This window comes from Chionomys nivalis, chromosome 22, assembly GCF_950005125.1.
Source record: "Chionomys nivalis chromosome 22, mChiNiv1.1, whole genome shotgun sequence".
Classification (NCBI taxonomy): domain Eukaryota; kingdom Metazoa; phylum Chordata; class Mammalia; order Rodentia; family Cricetidae; genus Chionomys; species Chionomys nivalis.
This window is the reverse complement of record NC_080107.1, coordinates 25,456,014-25,477,554: the sequence shown is the minus strand read 5'-3', so window position 1 is coordinate 25,477,554 and position 21,541 is coordinate 25,456,014. Positions and strand designations below refer to the sequence as shown.

General features: G+C 36.2%; 1 protein-coding gene across 1 annotated transcript; it reads left to right on the top strand.

The window, feature by feature from the left end:
• The first annotated feature begins 1,172 nt into the window (after nt 1–1,172).
• On the top strand, nt 1,173–1,472 carry LOC130864930 (10 kDa heat shock protein, mitochondrial-like). Its single transcript, XM_057755791.1, has one exon. The coding sequence runs from the start codon at nt 1,173–1,175 to the stop codon at nt 1,470–1,472; it is 300 nt and encodes a 99-aa protein (XP_057611774.1).
• Nucleotides 1,473–21,541: the final 20,069 nt, after the last annotated feature.

Here is a 21,541-nt window from a genome sequence, read left to right as displayed (position 1 = left end):
CAAACATTAGGAAAAGCTTCACTCTTTCTCTCAGCTTCTCTCCGTACACTTTTTGCCTATTTAAATTTTATGTGCTCCCTCAAAGTTGAAATCTTATCAAAACATCATCCATCTATCTGCCTGTCTGACTGTTTTTCCATCATCTATATCATCTTTTTTCTCTTCTTTCTTTCTTTCTTTCTTTCTTTCTTTCTTTCTTTCTTTCTTTCTTTCTTTCTTTCTCTCATTTTTCTATCTCTCTCTCTCTTTCTTTCTTTCTTTCTTTCTCTCTTTCTCTCTCTTTCTTCTTTCTTTGTTTCTTTGTTTCTTTTTTGTATCTTTCATTCTTTCTACCTAGCATCATCTATCAATTATCATCTAAGTATATATCTATCAATCTATTTCTATCTCTAGCATCTATCTATCTATCTATCTATCTATCTATCTATCTCTTTATTACAAAATTTATAATGGTAGATTCATAAAGAATCTATCAAATACCTGGTCTCTATTTATTTTACTGTTCTTCTCAGTTTGTTAATTAAAATTCTCAGTTGCAAGTGCATAAAAATAAAGAAGGTCTTTGTAAAAAATTAGTACAATTTTGGAGAAATAGGATGAGGATCCTTAAGAAGTGATGAAGGTAACTTTACCAAGAACCAGTCAAGGGGCTCTTAGAGGGCACTGTAGTCATATTTCAATATTACAGGGATGAATGTACATGAGTTACCTGACATGTCCTACATGATCCTAGATGTTAAAGCTACAGTAGTTAAACACGCTGACAGAATTTCTATACACTGTAGTCATCAAAGCAAACATTAATCAATAATGACAATTTTGGTTGGCAAAATTCCTATTGACAAAAATAAAAGTCTAGTATTATAGAAATTTTCCAGTTGAGACTAAAATTATATTAATTGTTTAAAATCTCTTTTGAAAAAAAAACTAGAGATGTGACTCTCAAGAAACCAGGCAGTGTACACAAAAGACAAATTTTAGAAATACAAACACCCAAAGAGTCAAAAGAGCCAGAATGGCCAAGGGTGAGAGAGAGTAGGAGGTAAGGAGGCAAGCCACATGTGGTCTTCTGGCCAACATAAGGACTATTTGACATATACTGGGAAATGATTAAAAGTTTTAAGTTTAAGGGGAAGCCTGAGTGCAGAGTCCAAGCTGGAGCAGCGCAAGTCATGGCTGGACGAGCTTTCAGAAAGTTGCTTTGGCTCTTTGACAGAGTCCTAATTGAAAGGAGTGCTGCTGAAACTGTAACCAAAGGCAGCGTTAAGCTTCTAGAAAAGTTTCGAGAGAAAATATTGCAAGTAACAGTAGGGGTTGTGAGATCAGGCATGAAAGCAAAGGGTGGAGATATTCAACTGGTCCGTGTCAAAGTCGGTGGCAAAGTTCTTCTCCCAGAATATAGAGGCACCAAAATAGTTCTAGACAACAAGGATTATTTAAAGTTTAGAGATGGTGACATTCTTGGGAAGTAAGTGGACTGAATCACTCTTGAAATGGTGCAGCATAAAGCTGCCTATTTACTTGACGTTCTGAACTATTCATCATGTGAATAATATTCGTGCTTCCCTTTTAGAATAAACTCGTGATGCCTAAAATAATGACATACATTGTTCTGAAGTTTAGTTTCACTGTATGGTTATAAACATTTTCAAGTAATGTAAATGAAAAAAGTTTTAAGTTCAAACTTTTTACTGCCATATTTGGATATTTGAAATATTTCTTTGGATGCATGTCATTTCACTTATTGAGGCAAATAAAATACTGGGGAGGAGAGAAATACAAATAATCTTGTGTATATTAGCTTTTGGGTAAAAAACAAGTGCCTCAAATGCCCATTATTTTAAAAATTATTTCCTACTCATGTAAGTTGCTGCAGTTTAACTACTGTAGATCTGGTGTGCATTTTTAACCAATTATTACACTGAAAAGATAGCTCCCATTTCAACCTCACTATCCCCATAAAACAGAGCAAAGAGCCTACTGTTGATGTCTTAATGTTTCTGTTAATATATGACATAGTTTCAATTCCTTTAATTGATCAAAGACGGTCACATGACCAAATGTAACTGAAGAGTTGGTCAACACTGAGTGCCACAGGTTAACTAGCAGCACATTAAGCATTAGAAATTCTTTTGCAGATGTGAGGCAAAGATCTGGAAGCACCTAGATGGTCTATAGAGTTAAGTAGGAAGAAAAGGAGTTGATTGGCAAATCTCCAGAGGAGTATGTATTTCCAGCAGTGGACTCATGTTATAGGACAATGAGCTATAGTATCTATAAATTTGTTTTTCCACCAATAAATTTGTGAATATGAGAAATTCCCTTCATTCATCTAGACTTCATTTGCATTATCTATAAAATACTGTTTGCACTAGAATTGGGAAGGATTGCTTTGTATTCATAGGGCCCTGTTTCTTTCATGGTGTAACTATAAAATAAATGTATATAATGGTATCAACATTCGACAATGTACATCCACATAAATCCCAAAAAAAGAGGGATGATAGACACACAAAAATGGGAGCCAGGCACAGTTCCTCGATAGTCACATTTTTTTTCTGGATGGGCTCTGTCTTCTGGCAGTGAACAAGGGCACTGCGGCTCCTTAAGAGAAGTCTTCTTGACTCAGTGTTAGTGGTAAAAAATTGCATGGCATCTTTAAGAACATGGCATCTTCCTGGTTCATGATGGCAGAACGAATTCCAGCTATTTTGGGAGGTCCTGTACATAAAAGGGGTTTGTGAGCAGAGTGCTACAACTTGCTTAATGACAACATAGACCCACTATGTGCCTGGAGTTGGGACAGTGTGCATGACCTGCAGAGCTGGCACTGAACAGTCCTCAACCATGTTGGACTGGGCAGAGGCAAAAGGCAAAGCAACCCTAGTCCTAGCCATGCTTCTTAGCATTTTAAGAAATAGTCTTGGTCAGAAAAGGATTACAGATACGCAAAAAAAAAGACAAATTCAAATGAAAAAGACCTCTGGGTGGATCACAATGGACAAGGCTCTCCCTGTTTCCAGCACTCCCATGGGATATAAGGTCAGTGTTACTCATAAAGCAATGTTCAAATTATCCTTCTGCCCAATGTTTTAGTAGATTTACTGAATTTGAAGTGCTTGAAAAATGACAATTTTCCCCAAATTAATGTTTCCATAGCCATGCAAAATATATACAGTAACATAAACAAAAGGATAATTGAACAGTAACTAAAATGCTAAAAGCTAGACTCTACAAACTTTTCTTCTTATGAGTAAGAGGAGGCCAGCTCAGTTCAGGAAGAATATACTTTCTGTTTATAGGCTTCCTTGTAATGTGCTGACAATAAATCACTATTTAATTTTGGCCATGTCAGGGAAAAAAAGGTGGGGAGAAAGAAAATGTTTACTGAACTTTAAGCTATTCCATGAGCTGCACAGAAATACAATAGATCGATTTTATTACTTGAAAGTAACTGATTGACATTCTGAATGTCAGGTTGAAATATGTCTTGACAAATCTTATCCAATTAAGGAGCACTCCTCAAAAACAGAACAATTTTTTTTGCAGTTCTGTACTGAGGGGCATCATTGTGTTTATGTTAATAAAGTCCATGGCAGCAGCTGACATTTGAGTTTTCTTTATTGCCTACAATGTGCCCTGCTAATTAGCTCGACTTCACCCTGGGGAAAGCTGTCTTATTGGAGGTGGGGCAAGTTATTCTTTCTTATTGCCAGATTGCTTCTAATTCCTTCCTGAAAAGAAAGTGTCAGTCATGTTTAATTGCAGTAAATAGGTGTGGTGGTTTAAAACAGCACACCATCCTCTTAAAGCTCAGCCAAATTCTTCAAACTGTTGCTTCTGTCTTGAACCTAGGTTGAGCTCTAAGTCATATCTGAGAAGTTTCAGCCTTGGGAATTAAGTGGCCAATGTCGTCTAATTTATTTTATGCCCACATGTCATAATCATCATCAAGAGAAAATTACATGTCAAGATGTTCATGGAGTTCTAAGAGCAGGCCAGAGGCAGAAAATTTGCAGGACTCTTAGTTAGACCATGACAGAATAAGAGAAAAATCTTTGTTGAAGTTACTTTGACTTTTTCCTTTCTGACATATATCTGCCTAATCTCCTTCAATTGTTTGCTGCTCTAGCTAAGACTTCAAGCACTATAGTGAACAGATAGGAAGAGTGCAGAGAATCTTGTCTTGTTCCTAATTTTAGTGAAATTTCTCTCCATTTAAGTTGCTGGCTACAGGCTTGCTGTAAATTGCCTTTACTATGTTGGGAAATGTCCCTTTTATCTATAATTGCTCCAGGACTATTATCGTGAACGGACATGAGATTTTGTCAAAGGCCTTTTCTACATCTTATGAGGTGATAATGTGGGGGTACTTTTTGTCTTTTTTTGTTTATGGTGCATCTCTTGGAGGAAACCTACTTGATAAACAAAGGTGGATGATCTTCCTGATGTGTTCTTAGATTTGGTTGGCAAGTGGTTATATTGAGAATTTTTACATCTATGTTTTAAAGAAAATTGGTATGTAATTCTCTTTCTTGTTGGGTCCTTATGTGATTTGGGCATCAGAGTAGCTGTGATTTCTTAGTATGAAATTGGCAATGTTTCTCTGTTTCTATTTTGTGGAATAATTTGAGGGGTGTTGACATTAAATCTTCTTTGAAAGTATGGTAGAATTCTGTGCTAAAACCATCTGGCCCTGTGCTTTTTTTTTTTTTTTTTTTTTTTGCTTGGAAGACTTTTTTATGACTGCTTCTATTTTACTAGGTTATAGGTCTGTTTAAATTGCTTATCTGAACTTGATTTAACACTTGTAAGTGGTCTGTATCTTGGAAATTATCAATTTCTTTTAGAATCCTCTATCTGGTGGAATACAGGTTTTGGAAGTATATTTTTTTATGATTCTCTGGATTTCTCTTGTGCTCTTTTCCTTCAGTTTGTTTTTCTCATCCAAGTCGAATATGTTAGTTTTTGTTTTATCTTATTATATTCTATTTTTTTTATTTTCCCTTAAACATCTGTTTATTTTCTTTCTTTTTGTTTGTTTGTTTGTTTGTTTTTGGTTTTTCAAGACAGGGTTTCTCTGTGGTTTTGGAGCCTGTCCTGGAACTAGCTCTTTGTAGACCAGGCTGGCCTTGAACTCACAGAGATCCGCCTGCCCCTGCCTCCCAAGTGCTGGGATTAAAGGCGTGCGCCACCACCGCCCAGCTTCATCTGTTTATTTTCTGATAAGATACTCAAAGGCAGTGTATCTCTATAGGAAGGGAAATGGGGAGGAGCTGGGAGGAGTACAGGGAGAAGAAAATGTAATCAGGATATATTATTTGAGAAAAAACTATTTTCAATTATAGGAAAAAATTAATTAATTTATTTGACCTGAATGGAGTCACTAAAAGTTCATGCCACAGATTTGTCTTTGAAAAAAGAATTGCTAAGGAAAATAACTGAAATTATATTTCACAGAGTAAATTTTCTCGCAAAAAGAAATAGTTTTATAAATTTACACAAATTAATGCTTTCATGTATGTATGCTTTTAATCTTAGTTCAAAGTGTTTATTTAATTTGTTCAACATTCAATATTCAAGAGAGAGCCTAAAGACATATTAAGTATGGTAAGCTATTAAAACCCTTAAGACACTGATCTTTTAGTTATTGCTAGATATTTATTTTTTCCACTACTGTAAATTCAGAGTTATTTTCCCGTAGTGATCAAACACACTTCACCTTTTGAGAATTTTCTGTTTGGGTCCATGCCTTATTTTTAGATGATTTTATCTATTTTATTGATATTTGGTTGCTTGAGTATCTTTTATATTCCGAACACTAGGTCTCTGTGAGATGTATTGGTAGTAAACATTTCCCCCATTCTATAGATTGACTCTTCACTTGGGTGATAGTTTCCTCTGCTCTATAGAATCTTTGTAATTCCATGTGGTCCCTTTCATCTATTGCTGATCGTAGTGTCTGCACTACTGGAGGCTTGTTTAGAAGTATTTTATGTAAAAATGAATTCACTAGTAGTTCCTAATTTATCTTCCCTTATCAGGTCTTATACTGAGTTACTTATTCTATTCAGAGTTGAGTTTTGTAAAGACTGAGAGATAATGATATAATTTCACTCATGTACAATTGACTAGTAATGTTTGTTAAAGATGTTATCCTTACACAACTGTGAATTATTGAAGTCTTTATCAAGAATCAGATGTTAATAAGACTGTGGGCACATATCTATATATCCTCAATACTATTTTAGTAGTCAATGTGTCTGTTTGTATGTCAGCCAAACATCCTACTGTTTATATTCTTATAGTTCAGTGGTATAACCTGAATTTTGGGTTGGTGATACCTTCAACATTTTTGTTGTTGATATTAAATATTGTTTTAGCTACTCTGGGTCTTTTGTGTTTCCAAATTAAAATTAAGATTTAATTCATCAATTTCTGTGAAGAAATCTGGTAGAATTTTGATGGGTGGTGCATCTGAAGACTGCATTTGATAAGATGGCCATTTTCACACTATTAGTTTAAGCCTTAATCATGGGAGCTCTTTCCATCTTCTAGTGGTTTTTTTTCAATCACTTTTTTTTTCAAGTTTCATATTAAAAGTCTTGTTCTTCCTTGCTTAGATTTGTTTCATGTTGCTTGTGCTATGTTTTGCCTGCTTGCTTTTGGGTTATTGTAATTGGTACACTCTATTGAAAGGCTATGCATATGAGAATATACAGGCAGCACAAACTGTACTTGATAGGTTTTAAAAACAAGAAGCTGGAGATGTAGCTTAGTGTTTTAGAGCACTTGCCACTCTTAAAGAAGACCTGGATTTGATTCACAGCACACGCACAGTGGCTTGTAACTGTCTCTAATTCCAGTTTCAGGAGACTGATAACTTTGTCTGGTTTTCTGGAGCACCAGGCACACAAATAATATGCAAACATGTAGTAGAAAAACACCCATACACATAAAGTGTAAATTTTTAATTTAAAAACAAATGATTGAGAACACAAAGTTGGCTGTGTAGAGAGAAGAAAGTGGATCTGGGAGAATCTGGGAAGAGCTGAAAAACAAACAAATACATTGCATGAAATTCTCCAAGAACTAATTTAAAAATGAGTAAAAAAAGATTTCGACGAGTTTTGCAATGTTTTGTACCAAGGAGCTTGCTTATATATAGGGCTTCTTCCACTGCCAGAAAGCACTGAATGATGGACTCTTCTGTACTAGTTGCCTTAATTATTTATTTAGAGGATGGAACGTATGTGCTATGGTACATCTGTGGAAGCCAGAAGACAACTTGGAGGAGTTGATTTCTATCATGTGAGTCTCAGGGAGCCAACTCAGGTCATCAAGTTTGGCAGAAAGCACTGCTGTCCACCAAGTGTTCTCTGTACCTCCTGCTAGGGTTTTACTGCTAGAGAAGGTAAACAACAAATCAGTTTGCCTTTTGCACCCCATCTCTAAAACCTCCTCCACAATTTTTGTAGTACTTCATAAGCCCTTCTTTGAAGATGTGATTGACATTCCCGAAGAAAAGAATTTTAATTGAGTCCAAGCCAGAGCAGCTTTGGGTTTGGATGGAACCAAAGATTTCAAAAGTGAATTTCAAAATGTTACAAAACCTCTTTTTCTTGTATGTCACAATGCGCTAGGTATACTATTTAGCTGAGTGAATTGGCATTATTCAGCAGTGAAAACTTTGTTTTTAAGATATACAATTTAACTACATAGATTGTTTCTTACAGGTGATGAAATTTCAAGAACTTTTAGCAAGTTAAAGCTCTATTTGCCTGTGATTGAAAACAATACTTCCGGGTAGTTTGAGAATAGTGATGTGCACAATGGGATAAGACAACATTTGAGCTACAGTGTTGGTGCTTCAGTCACCAAGAGGTTTTCTGCCAAATTTGTGGTCTGTATTTGATTGAATGCACAGTGTGATGCTGTTTCTGAAACGACATGGAAGTAAAGCACTGAAGTTGAGAAAATTTAATGGAGCATGCACATAACAATGTACACCGAATGATATTATAATTTCTTTAAAAGCACGATATGTAGAAATGAATGCAGGCTATCTGATGAGGGCCATGCTATGAGAGAAAAGAACCAGCTATCAATTGCCATAAAAAATTTCAAAGTATAAATAGGACAATGACAATTATGGAATATCACCAATTCTTCCCGAGTGTCAGAGATTTTTATAATTGCTATTCTCTGATTTGTTCCATTTCAAAGATCCAGCATTTATATCTCACATTTTTTTGTACTATGCATTCATTATCCCATTATTTCTAATACTGGAGATATAGTCTAAAGACTACTAGAACAGCCTAATCTCTTTTATTCCTATTTTCCTAATTTGACTATCTAAGTATGTCACTACAATGCTAGCTAGCACTGTGGGTAAGTTCTGAGCCCACTTTTACCATGAATGAATTTCTTTAGTAGGTGAAGAAATATCCTTTATCTACAATGCATTTGTGGAAGAAAATAAAGCTCTCGAGAGCTTAGCGGTTAGAGCAAATGCACACACAGTGTGACTTGCTGTGGTTTTTGATGGATTTTGCAAAAGTAACCATGTATCTCATAGCATTCCAGGTGATCCTGGTCTAAACCAGGTACACACAGTTACTAGTTATACTGACAAGTATATCAATTACTTATTTTTTACCTTCTTACAGATGGCCTTTCTTTTTACAGCTTGTCATACATGGAAGTGTCACTAGTGCATCTTAGTGTAATTAAAGTCATAACATAAAATATAATATAGTGATAAAAATCTTTTAATGATAAGGTCTTGTAAAATAGACAAATAAAAACAGCTTAACAATGACTTACTCTAAGAGAGACCAGGAACACAAAACAACCATGTGTGGGCAAAAGCAAAGTTCAGCAATGTAGCTCCATAAACTTGCAGCTCAGTTTGACAAGTGGCATCCATTCACAAACTTCTGGTCTCCAGAAGCCATGGGAAGTTCTCCTCCTCTGGCTCTGCCACCCACAGTACACACAGCATGCTTCATATGTTCAGTCCACCTCCTCTATTACACGTCTATCTCCTTCCTCTCCTTGAAAGGTGTCGCACAGACTTGGTGTTATGCCTACGTCTCAGAATCCCTAATGAGACCTGGAGCCAGTTTTCTGATAAATGCATGAGGGTCTTCGTTTAGCAAGCTTAAGCTCAGACCACAAACCTCCAGCATACTTATGCAGTGGATGAAAAGACAATGTGATTCCAAGTTTAGAAAAAGACAAGCTTTTAAAGGAGGAAATGCTGCGGGTAAGGGGGTACATGTCTTGATACCATGGGATTGGGTAAATAGGGTACAGAGTAAGAGGATTTCTGAAACCAATGGTCAGTTTTTATGTGTGAATACCTAACAAAGAACTATAAATTACTGACAAGGTTTCTGAGAGGGCAGGATATCTTCAGAGGCATCTGGACCTTGTTAACTTTTACTGTCTCACACCTTAATTGACTGTCCAGTTGACTGTCCATTTTAAGTTTCTCCATCACAGCACATTCCTGGAACTGAGGTCAGTCTTGGTTACCAGTTGTCTAAAAGATGTTCCATCTTTTAAGATGGAGTTTATGAAGTCACATTTCAGTTAAATCTCAGGGTCGCACATTGGTAACTCCATTATCCTGAGATCTCCATAGCAATAACCTTTCCTACAGCCTCTTCTGACTTTTCATGGCACCATGCCTCAGCTTCTATCCAAGACTTCTTCAGTCCTGGGTTCTCCATTGCAACTGAGGCTGCACCTTCACCAATAGCCTAGCCTGTCTTCTCACAGTGTCTATCCTCAGCTCTTATATGTGAAACCTTCACGCCTTCAAAATTAGTATTATGTGCCAAATTCAGCTACCAACTTGATATTCAGCGTTGGCCTCCTCCAGACTACAGTTCCTGTGCACTGACTTTGAGAAATACATCTCAGAAAAATTCATATCAACAATACTGTTTTTTTTAGATTAATCTCAGATGATTTTTTTTCATCTACAGCTAGTGAGCAACATTCGTCCTAGGAAAATAAAGTTTTCTTCTTCCACATCTTCTCATCTGAATTGTCACCAGAGGTTGCAGCCCAGTATACGGTGTTGTTGCATGATTCAAATCATCTGATCAAGAAAACCCTTCACATGAGTGCACAGAGTTTGTGATTTATCTGATTGTACATGCAGCCAAGTCAACAACAATGATAAACCATCAGCAACCCATCCTTTGTCAGCTCGACACTCAATCACACCTCCTTATGCCATGCTTAATTTCCAAATAAAAACAATTACAAGATCATAATTCTGTCTAACATAACATAGTTATCTCACATGCAATCACAAACACATTGAATGTTTAGAATACATAGCTAATTCCCTTGGGAAATATTTAGTCTACTGTCTCATAACTTACACAAGATCACACAGATTGACAACATTTTACCAGTTATATCATCTCAATTAATGATACAGTACAAGAAAATAAGTAGAGGAAATAAAGTTCAAATTTCAGTTTAATTTTTTATGTATGCAGAATAATGTTAATCAAAACAGGATCAAATTGCTGTCATCAATTACAATCTTTATTTCTATAAGTGGACATGTAGTCTTAACTGGTATTAGGAATCATTTTCTATACTTCCCATTTTGTATTTCTTCTGCCCTCACCAAGCACTTCAGAAAGTCTTGGTTCTTTCACTAGACGGGTGAGCCTTCATCCCTAAAGGGTCTGTGCCCTTTGTTATTCTACCTGAGTTGTGCTGTAGCTTCCTATTGACTTTAACCAATCGACAGTATTTTAATATCAACAGATGTACTCCAGATACAATCATCTCTATTGCTTTTCCAATGTGGAGAAGCAGTCCATTTCCCTCCTAATAGTTTGGATCAATCACCTTTCCTAAAAGTGTTGTTCCTTTATAACTTGTTGACTTAATGACATCAGTCACTGAGAGTTACCAGGGAGCAGCCTTAACTTCCAATACAACAGACTGTTGTTCCTCTGGCCAAAAGACTTCCTTCTCTGGAACCAAAAGTTGTAGGCCACCAGGAGGAAACAGGACCATACATTGGATCCATATACTGCTTTCTGAGTAACTCTGCTCAATCCCTCCATCCTCTCAGGAAATACTGTCACCTGTTTAGTCTGTGTCTGTGTCATTAATAGGTCACTAAACTCATTTCTCAAGCAAGCTCTCTCAGGCTGGTGGGAAACTTGCTAAACCAGTTAATTTCATGAGCATGGATTCACTGCTTCAATGCTTTAGCTTTGAAGTGAATTCCTTGGTTTAGAGTGATGCTGTAAGAAATGCTATGACAATGACTCAAGTGCTCTGAAAATTGGTGGGTGGTCATTTTAGGCAGAAGCATTACATATAGGAAAGTCAAGTCCAAAACCAGAATAAATATCTATTACGGTAAGGACAACTTCTTTTTTCACAATGGAAATGGCTCAGTACAGTCAACCTATAACCAGGTTTTCTGGCTGGACACCCCAGAAAAAGGTGCTAGTTCAGTGCTGGTCTCCATTTCTGGCAGTGCTTAAACTCAGCAGCAACTGCAACTAGTTCAGACTTTGGAAAAAGCCCATTTTCTAAAACCCATGCATAATGTCTATATCTGCCACCATGACCCTTTCGTTTTTAGGTTCTTTCAAAAATGGCAGTGATGGCCTGAGAAAGAGTCAGGCTACTCATACAGGGTCCAAATGTGGACAGGTGGGCAGGTGGGGAAGAGAATGGGGAAGAGGACGGGATAAAGAAGAGATAAGAAAATTGTATATTATATATGAAATTGTCAAGGAAGTGTCATTCTAAGTAAAATATATAAAATAAAATTCACTATAAGAAAAAATTACTATTAAGGTTGTATTAAATTATAAAGCTTCTTCATCTCCAAAGATCCTGTAAGAGCTAAAAAGTCAGTCCATTGAATGGAAGAAAATACTCACCAGTGACTTATCTGATAGCATATTAATATCTAGAATGAATAAAGAACTTAAAATATTACATGCCCCCAAATCAGTAGTCTAACCAATATATAGGTAAAGGAATTGAACAAACATTTTTCAAAGTAGTAATGCAAATGGCTATTAAATCTATGATAAAAATAAAAACACCTTTTAAATAAAAATATATTGAGCTATATCATAGCAGCCAGAATATACATCAAGAAAAAAATCAAATTCCGAGGAAGATGTTGGGACACTTACTTGAACACCCTCAGTGAGTTGTCCATTAGTGAGGAAATAGGAAGACTATTATAACAATAAAGAGGAACAAAATTAAACTGTTTCTATCGAAATAGATGGCATTGGAAGTTATCATGTTAAGCAGAATTATCCAGACTCACAAAGAAAAGTATGTTTTTGACTCTCATACAACAGATCTGGAAAGAAAAATGGACATAGTGAACGGGACTTTTTGGAAGAGGGAGGGCTTACACTGAGGCAAAGGGAGTGGATGTGATCAAATCAAAGTACTTTGAAAACATGGAAAAGGCACACTGAAACACATTTTTGTACAATTAGTACAGAGATTAAAAACTTCTCCATTGGGAGTGGGGGCAAGTTTATTTTAATTTTCATGAATTTGTGACTTTCAAAGTTTTTTTGTTATTCACTTCTACTCTTATTGTTATATTTTAGAAAAATATTCAAAATAATTAAGACTTTTAAAGCATGTATTAGCATGTGTTTCATGGTTGATGTTTTGAATTAGCCCATAGATTTTTCCACAGGCAAGAGACTAAAATGAGTACTTCCAGGTGTGAGACACACTATCCTCCCGGCAGCAGGTGTGTTTGGTTTAGGATACAATTTGATTCTGCTCTTTGTTAGCTTTCACCCTAGTGGTCTGTCCATTGCTGATAGTGTGGTATTAAAGCCTCAACTACTCCATTGGAGTGTCTCTCCTTTAAATCTTTTGTCATTTGTTTTGTACATTTGAGTGCTGTGATGTTAATGCGCACACACACACACAACATTTACATATATGAAGGCTTATTTCTCTTGATGAATTCATTCCTTATTATTATATAGTAGCAATCTTTTGTTTTATTTTACCCCTTTACTTTCAGTCTCTCTGTGTCTCTATGGGTAGACAAACTTACTAGTAACATTCAATTTTCAAAAAATGAATCGAATTTAGTGTGTTTCTTTCATTGTAATTCATGATAGTTATGGTTGTAGTAAAGTCATTAACAATATCTTCTACAGTTCTGTTATTGATATTTTTCTCTCTAAGTTTCATAGTTTCTCTTGATAATTGTCTGATTTGCTATATAACCAGTGCACTTTGTGTTGCTTGTTATTATTTTTGATTCTTCTATTATGGATCCTTTGCTTTGTAGCTTTCATAAAATATACAAATACGTCTTCTGATTATAACAAGCTAATTCTGAGTACTATTTAAGTTTTTGAGACAGGATGTCTTGTACTTCAGGGTGGGTTTGAATTCATTTTGCATCTTAGGGTAAACAACTCTGAATAAGGGCCGAGGCCTAAATTTCCGTGAGGTGCAGACTGCTTTTGCTTAGTTCCAAGGCTGTTCTATAGCTCCATCTGTGCACACAGGGCTGATGTGCTATGTAGCCTATGGTTTGGGTAAATGTTGGAGATGGTTATTAGATTAGGGATAATTAGGGTAGCACCCAATCTGCAAAACTGCAGGACTTGTTCTGCCTCAAAAAGAATGCTTAGTAAAGCAAAGAAAACCAGTCTACATATCACAATCCCAGAGGACCTAGACAACAACCTTAGACCCTAAGAGAGACATACATGGATCTAATCTACATGGGAAGTAGTAAAAGACAAGATCTTCTGAGTAAATTGGGAGCATAGGGACCATGGGAGAGGGTTGGAGGGAAGGGGAGAAGAAAGGAGAGGAGCAGAGAAAAATGTACAGCTCAGTAAAATCAAGAGAAAAAAATAAAAAAATAAAATAGAAAATGATTATTGATTACCTTTTATCATGTATCTTTAAGCAATTATTTGCACTTTTATGATAAAAAGGAATGCTTAGAAGACTAGGGGTTCTCTCTGTACTCTCTCGTTTATAAATGGTGGTGTTCTGGTTAAGTTCTTGTCTACCTGACAATAGCTAGGGTCATCAGGGATGAGAAACCTCAACTGGGAAAATGCCTTCACCAGATTGCAGATAGGCAAGTCTGTAGAAGTATTATATTGATTAATAATTAACGTAGGATGATCCAAACCCCTGTGGTCCATGCCACCTCTGGCAGGTGATCCTGGGTTGTACAAGAAACCAGGCTATGCAAGCCATGGAGAACAAGTCAGTAAGCAGTGTTCCTCTATGGCTTCTGCTCTAGTTCCTGTCTCCAGGTTCTTTTTTTTTTTTTCCAGGTTCTTGTCTTGAGATCCTTCCCAGACTTTCTTAAGGAATATACTGTGAATTGGAAGTATAAGTCACAAAAAACATTTCCACCCAAATTGCTTTTGTACTCAGTGTTTATCATGTTGCTAGAAAGAAAATATGAACAGGTATCTTTAGTGTCTACTGAATGGTTGGCTTTACTGCAGAGTACAGATCACCAGACTCTAAGAAAGACACTTATCAGAATGGGCCCTGCTCTCTACTCTGCTGTCTAGTTTGGAAGAAGGGTGGTAGAGTCAGTCAGCCTTCTGACCGTATGAACGTACATTGACTTAATCTGTAAGTACAGTCTGACATTTGGGGTCATGGAATTTTTGTCAACTACTGCTCTGGTTTTCGCTATGGAAAGCTGGTACTGTTTTTCAAATATGATACCACAGCTCAATTCTATTTTGCCCCCAATAAACAATTGTGCTTACATAGGAATGCTTGGATCATGAGAGGATAATGCCAATATTTTCCTTACTGCCTTCTTCAATGTGTCTTTCATTTTCATTGAAAGTCAGAACTTATTTTCTCACATAGTCTGTGCTGGTAGATTTATTTGATATCTTCAATTTGAAGTGTCTGTGGGAAGAAATGATTTAAGCAGCTTCCACCTTCTTGGCCCCTAGCTAAGCCCTTTATTGAGTAAGACTATTGCCTTTGCCATCAATTATTTTTACTACATGTTTTTATCCTAGGAACTAATCATCATCCTGAATGTTCAAAGTTATGACATACATGTTAAGATGCATCATGTGTTATTTGTCTTTCATAAATTTTGTTCACATCAGCAGGAGACTTGCTTATCAGCATATATGTGGCATTTTCAGGTAGTTAAAAGTGTTAACCCTTCTTTATCGGTTCTCCTGATTCTTTATTTTAGCCTTCCTTTTATTTTATTGACTATTTGGTAACTTTGACTGCTGTCTAAATTTCCCAGATCAATTGCTAAAGACCATTTTCCCAACTCCTTGCTTAGTTTATGTATATCCACCAGCATTGCAAATTAACATTTATCATTCTTAATGGACAAACCTGTGTTTTCAAATACAACAGATAATATCCCTTAGAGAATAGACAGTTTCCATCCATGACTTAATTAGTTCTCAAATGACTAGAGAGTATATCATACAAACTAAATGACTGAGTTTTTGAAATCTTTTTGGTCAGCTTGATGTAATGTGTATGATAATAAAAAAATAAATAGACAAAATATTATAGCATAGTCTTTGCTCTAGAAGTCCCTCTTCTAAGACAAAAGATATTTTTATGACTAATTGTTATGTTTTAAGTGTATTAGAGAGACCATTATTCAATTTTTTTTAAAGTAAGAAGTATCAAGTGATGAATTAATTAGTAATCTAACATGTTTTTCTCTGTACTATTTTGGTTAACACATATCTGGATTACTGAATTTTACTAATCTTTCAATACTTAGATTTGTTATACAGATAGAGAGAATTGTGTAATGAGTTTCATGGTAAGTACATAAAAGAAAGAAAGCTGAAAATACATACTTGCTTAAAACATTTGTATGAAGGTCAGAGAAATGTTCAATGTCTTACCAGTCTTGGGTTGAAATCATGCCATGGCAATCTATCTTACATGAAACTTGAACTAGACAGTTAATTTTCTACCCAGCAGTTTCAGCAACTTCGTAAGTTGTTCAAAGATTTTTAAATGAATCTTATAGGCAAAGAACTAGGCACAAATGGGCTCATAACAGCCTACTAAAAGGTATATTATTTTCTTTCTTTTTTTTTTTGAGACAGGGTTTTCTGTGTAACAGCACTAGCTATCCTGGAACTAGCTCTTGTAGACCAGGCTGGCCTTGAACTCACAGAAATCCATCTGCCTCTGCCTCCTGAGTGCTGGCTTTGAAGGTTTGCGCCACTACTGCCTGGATAAGTATGTTCTTATCAAGTAGAATTCAGGGCAGTAGATTTCAGCTCACCAAGTGCATTCATTGTAAAGTACAATTTATATTTATGTAATTTGAAAACTAAACTAGACTTCCAAGACATTTCTATTGATAAAATTCAAGGAAAACATCTGAACAACTGTTTTGATGTTTTAAAGTAATTCATGAGTTGTACTACAAAGTCAAAATTTGCTGTAATTCTCAAATTTTAGTCATTAAAGTTAGTGCATTTTATTGGCAGGAATAGGTGAATGAAATGAACTGTAAGAGTAGTGAGGAAGATACCCCTGTCCTTTTAAGGCCTCACAAATTACCAATGTTTTGTAGGGGCTCACAACTCCTGGACACAACCTGTTTGTGCAGGCTTTGAACCTGATCATTTAAATATCTTTGACAGTTTCCATCATGTTTCATATTTTGGAAGTAACTAATTTTTGGGTTCTTTTTTATCCTCAATAATAAATGTCTTGATGTTCTTGGGAGCTTCTGTGTTTTTATTTCAAGCCATTGATGGCAGAAAAAAGCAAAAAAGTGGCTGAAAATTTGTGACAAGAAACTATTAATCCCTACCTTCATCTACCCCTGTCCTTCAGAACTTGAAAGTTAGCATTAGAAATCACTTGACAAGAGTGTCAGTAAAGTCAGCAGCTCTTAATAAAATCTGATAGTACTGTTTCTTCATGCTGAGCATGTGTACATATTCCAGGCAAAGAGGGTGTTGAGTATATCTATTCAAAGGGCGGGGTGTCATTTTACAGAGATTCTGGGAACAGCTAAGTATGGACTTGCACAATGCATAAGATCACCTGTGATTAGAGGAAGCAACAGAATAAAACTTGCTGTGACAATTGCTAGTGTGTTCGGTAGATGTTTTCTCCATGTTCTACATTATTCTCACCCTATTTCCACAACAGCTTCCTAGGTCATTGTATCTATATTATGAGGCTTCTCACAACCATTATGCATGAACTTTTCATTGCTTCATGGGGAAAAACAGTATTTCATTCCAGTTAAATGCTACAAACAGGGCGATTAACTTAATTTTTCTGCTTGAGAATCACATCATACCACACATTAAAATATTTAACTTGGGTACCAGGGAGCATCATTAAACATTCATTTGTGGGGAATGGTGAGTAGTGGAGTGAAACACCATTACAGCATACATTTGTTTTGGCCTCGATGATTCTCTCAAACCATTAATTCCTGATTGATGTCATTATTGCTAGTGCCAGGAGAACTATTTATTTCCCTCTTCAGAATTCATTTTATTATCACCTTTTCAACTATTTTAATTTGTGCCCTGACATTCAGTCATATAACACCAGCTTAAGAATTAATGGTGATTTACCACATCTTGGAATGTGATAAAGCTTCAATAACTTGAATCCACTTAGAAAACACTAACCCTATAGAAAGCAAATGTCATTTAATATTTATGGGAGAATTTCTCAGTCAGTCCCCAAATATAACTACCTCCAGCTTCTGTCTAGAAGTACACATAGCCTTAACAAATAACAAAATTCAAATAAAGAAAGTAGGAAAGAATTAGAATTTCTAAGTATAATATATTTATTCTTTTAAGATACTTATTTTTTATTATTTTGGTTTTCAATACATCCCAACCCCAGTTCCATACCCACACTCCTTCCAGTCTCCACCACCCCCACTTCCTCTCTCTAACAGATCCCTTCAGAAAAGAACCGGTCATTTCAATATCGGTAAAGCCTTGGTCAGAGAGACTTCCTGCAATGCTTAATATGGATTCATAACAGTCAAAGTCTTGAGACTTTGTTTTATGTCCTAAATGGAACATCTATATAATCATCTTCAAAGCATAGAGAACATTCAGACAGGACAGAAAACATTGAAATCAGTGATTTTAGGAAATTATTTCATGAAATGCTATCTTCTCTATATGACATGACCATTGCACTCATGAAATTGCTCATGCAATAGGTATAAATATCCCATACAAACAACACTTACATAAACTTTAGCCCTTCAATATTCCTTCATAGATTGGGGTTGGGAGGAAGCTTGGGAAGCTCATATCTCCTCTTGGGGAGCCATTCATTGTCAGTTAATGGCTACCTTGGATTGGCATGTCATTTTCTTTAGTGGTGCAGCCGCTGGTTATTTACTAGTTCTTCAGTAAGTTATCTCTCACCCATACCCATCCTTATCGTCCTAATGAAACAGTTAATCATAGCAAAAGAGGCATGGAAGTAGGAAATAGACCTGTTGAAAAGTAGGCACAGAATAAGCATGGGTTGAAACCGGACTCTCTGAACATGGCGGACAATGAAGGCTGATGAGAAGCCAAGGACAATGGCACTAGGTTTCGATCCTAATACATGAACTGGCTTTGTGGGAGCCTAGCCTGTTGGGATGCTCACCTTCCTGGACCTAGATAGAAGTGGGAGGACCTTGGTCTTCCCGCAGGGCAGGGAATTTGGACTGCTCTTCAGTATCGAAAGGGAGGGGGAATGGAGTGGGGGAAGAGAGAAGGGGTGGGGATAGGGTGAGGGGAGTGGGGGGAGGGAGGCAATATGTGGGAGGAGGGGGAGGGAAATGGGAAACGGGGAGGAGGCAGATTTTTTAATTAAAAAAGAATAAAATAAAATAAAAAAAAAGAAAAGAAAAGTAGGTAGAGGAGACTAATGTGGGCTGCAGAAAAACTAAGAGCCCTAAACCCTATACAATGAAATATAGGCAACTAAAGAATGCTGGGAGTGAGAGAAATATTCTTTCCCAGGGCAGAGCACACCGCTTGTGTTCACACTAATGGAGCCCTCCAAAATCAATCATTAACCAAGAAAATGGACAAGCCTAGAGGTTTTCAGTTGAGATTTATTTTCCTAGACAACTCCAGCTCCATCTTAGGTTGAGTCAAGAAAGCATACACATGGGTGCACACATCCATCTACAACCCAGGACAGAATCCTTTTACTATGGGAGATAATCTTTGAAAATGAATTTTTTTAAAAAAATGACTTATATTGTCTTATTTTCTTTCCTCCTTTCATTGGGCTCACAGATACATGTATTGGGCAGTTTCAACAGTGTTATTCTTTTCAAATAACTTCTAATTTTCAAATTCTGTTTGCACTTGCATTTCTTGTACATTTTGTTATTAAACCTATATATAGAATCTTCTCATATTAATAGTCATGGTTTTAATTTCATTGTATATTTTATCTGTTCCTCTCCTACTGTAACTTTTAAGTTTTTATGCAGTTCTTACATATATAAATAGGTTACTCTATGCATTTTGCACTATTTGTCTGTATTCCCATTGGTAATTTGCAATATGCCTTTGCATGCTTGAGGAGTTTGATATTGCTGAATGAGGGGTAGGTCTTGCATCACATTCAATAATGGCATTTTCCTTCATGAAGATTTAGCTGTCTTCATACTGATCATTACATTCAGGTGTCCTTGATCCAAAATATGATAAACAGTTTGAAAGCTGGCATGCTTTGTCAAAGATGATTGTTTCTGATTTCAAGCACCCCAGTTTAAAATCCTGAGATCAATTTCTGGGTGCTTATTTAAAGATCATAATGACCATCATGTATCTAAATTGTCAGTGTGTCCACCAACCACATTCCTGCGGAATGATAGCAATCAGACTGAGTTAGATATTAACTTCATCTTATCTAGAACTTAGTTCATGCATAAAAGTGTATGGCTCTTTCCTCCATGACTGGATACATAACGTTTTGTTCCTTGAATAAGGGCATTTTAAGTATAGAAATATATGTATTTTTATTTATTTTGTGTGATGTATAAGAAATACATATCTATCTGAGAAAAGGAAACCAGACTCAAAACTAGCCTTAACTTGGGAAGTATATACTGTAAAGGGTTAGGGAGTGATTACTAAACACAGGAAAAATTTTATCTGGCAAAGGGTGAGGGAGGATAACACAGAGGGAGTAGAAAGGAAAAACCTGAGGGTGTTTGAAAAAAAAATCTATGGAAAACATGTTATTTTGTATTTACTTACAAATATACTGTGTGGAGACATCCCATTTAGGATTGTTACAAGATCTCTCACTGTCTGTATAATGTGGGGTTGTGGGCATCTGTTTTTGCTCCTATCTGCCATAGGTTGAAGTTTCTCTGATAATAACTGAACCAGGCATATATATATATATATATATATATATATATATATATATATATGGAAGAATATCATTAGGAGTTACGTTTATCACTACACACTTTTTCTTTCTTTAGAGTAGTATTTGATTTTTCCCTAGGTCCCTGGGATATCTTGGTTCTTAGTTACCCAAGCCTTTTTCCCATAGAGTACCACTGGGTATATCAACCACTCCAGGACAGGTCTCATGTTCAGGCGTAGTTTCCCAATATAATAGACCACATAGTTTTTATGTACTTTTATTAGGTTATAATTTGGTGTGGGTTTTTGGGGGGCATGGTTTTATTTTGTTTTCTTGGCTTTGAAGGGGTTTGTTGTATGGAGTTAAATTTGGGAGGATAGGGAAGGTGGTGATCTGTAAAGGCTTGGGTGAGGAGAGGAATATGATCAAAATAATTTAAATTTTAAAGTTGTTTTAAATAATAAAAATATAACAAAATACTTGTTTATGTGAATGTGTGAGTGAGTGAGTGAGTGAGAGATTGGGGGGTCTGAGTGAGTGTGTGTTTATACAAAGGTATACCACTTGGGGTGATAATGCTCCCCAACAACCATGACTATCAACAGAAACTCCAGTGCCAGACAAGGAAGACATCTTTTAAAGTTTTAAAGTCAAGGGGTGAAAGCAACTCAAAAAACAATATAGGCTATTGCCATTGCCCTGGTTTGTATCCCAGAACTTAAAGGTAAGACCATGTTGCTGAAGACACCACAAACTTTGGACACAGCACTTGGAAGATTTAAGTTGGAATGGACATGAAAATCTCCCTGAGAACAAGTTCTCATAGTATCTGAAAACACCAAGGGAAGAAGGCAATCGACTTGCTATAAAACCTAAAACCACAATGACCAGAAATGCAAGATGATAGAAGAGGAGGGTTGAGGAGAACTTGAGGGAATGGGATAGTCAAGATGGAAGAAGTACAGATATGAAAGCAAGGAAAGAGATATCTTGATTGAGGGAGCCATTAGCAAGAAACGTGACTCTAGAAAAATTCCCAGGAATCCACAAGGATGACCCCAGCTAAGACCCTAAGCAATAAAGGAGAGAACTTGCCCTAAAGTCAGATTGATGATTATCTTAA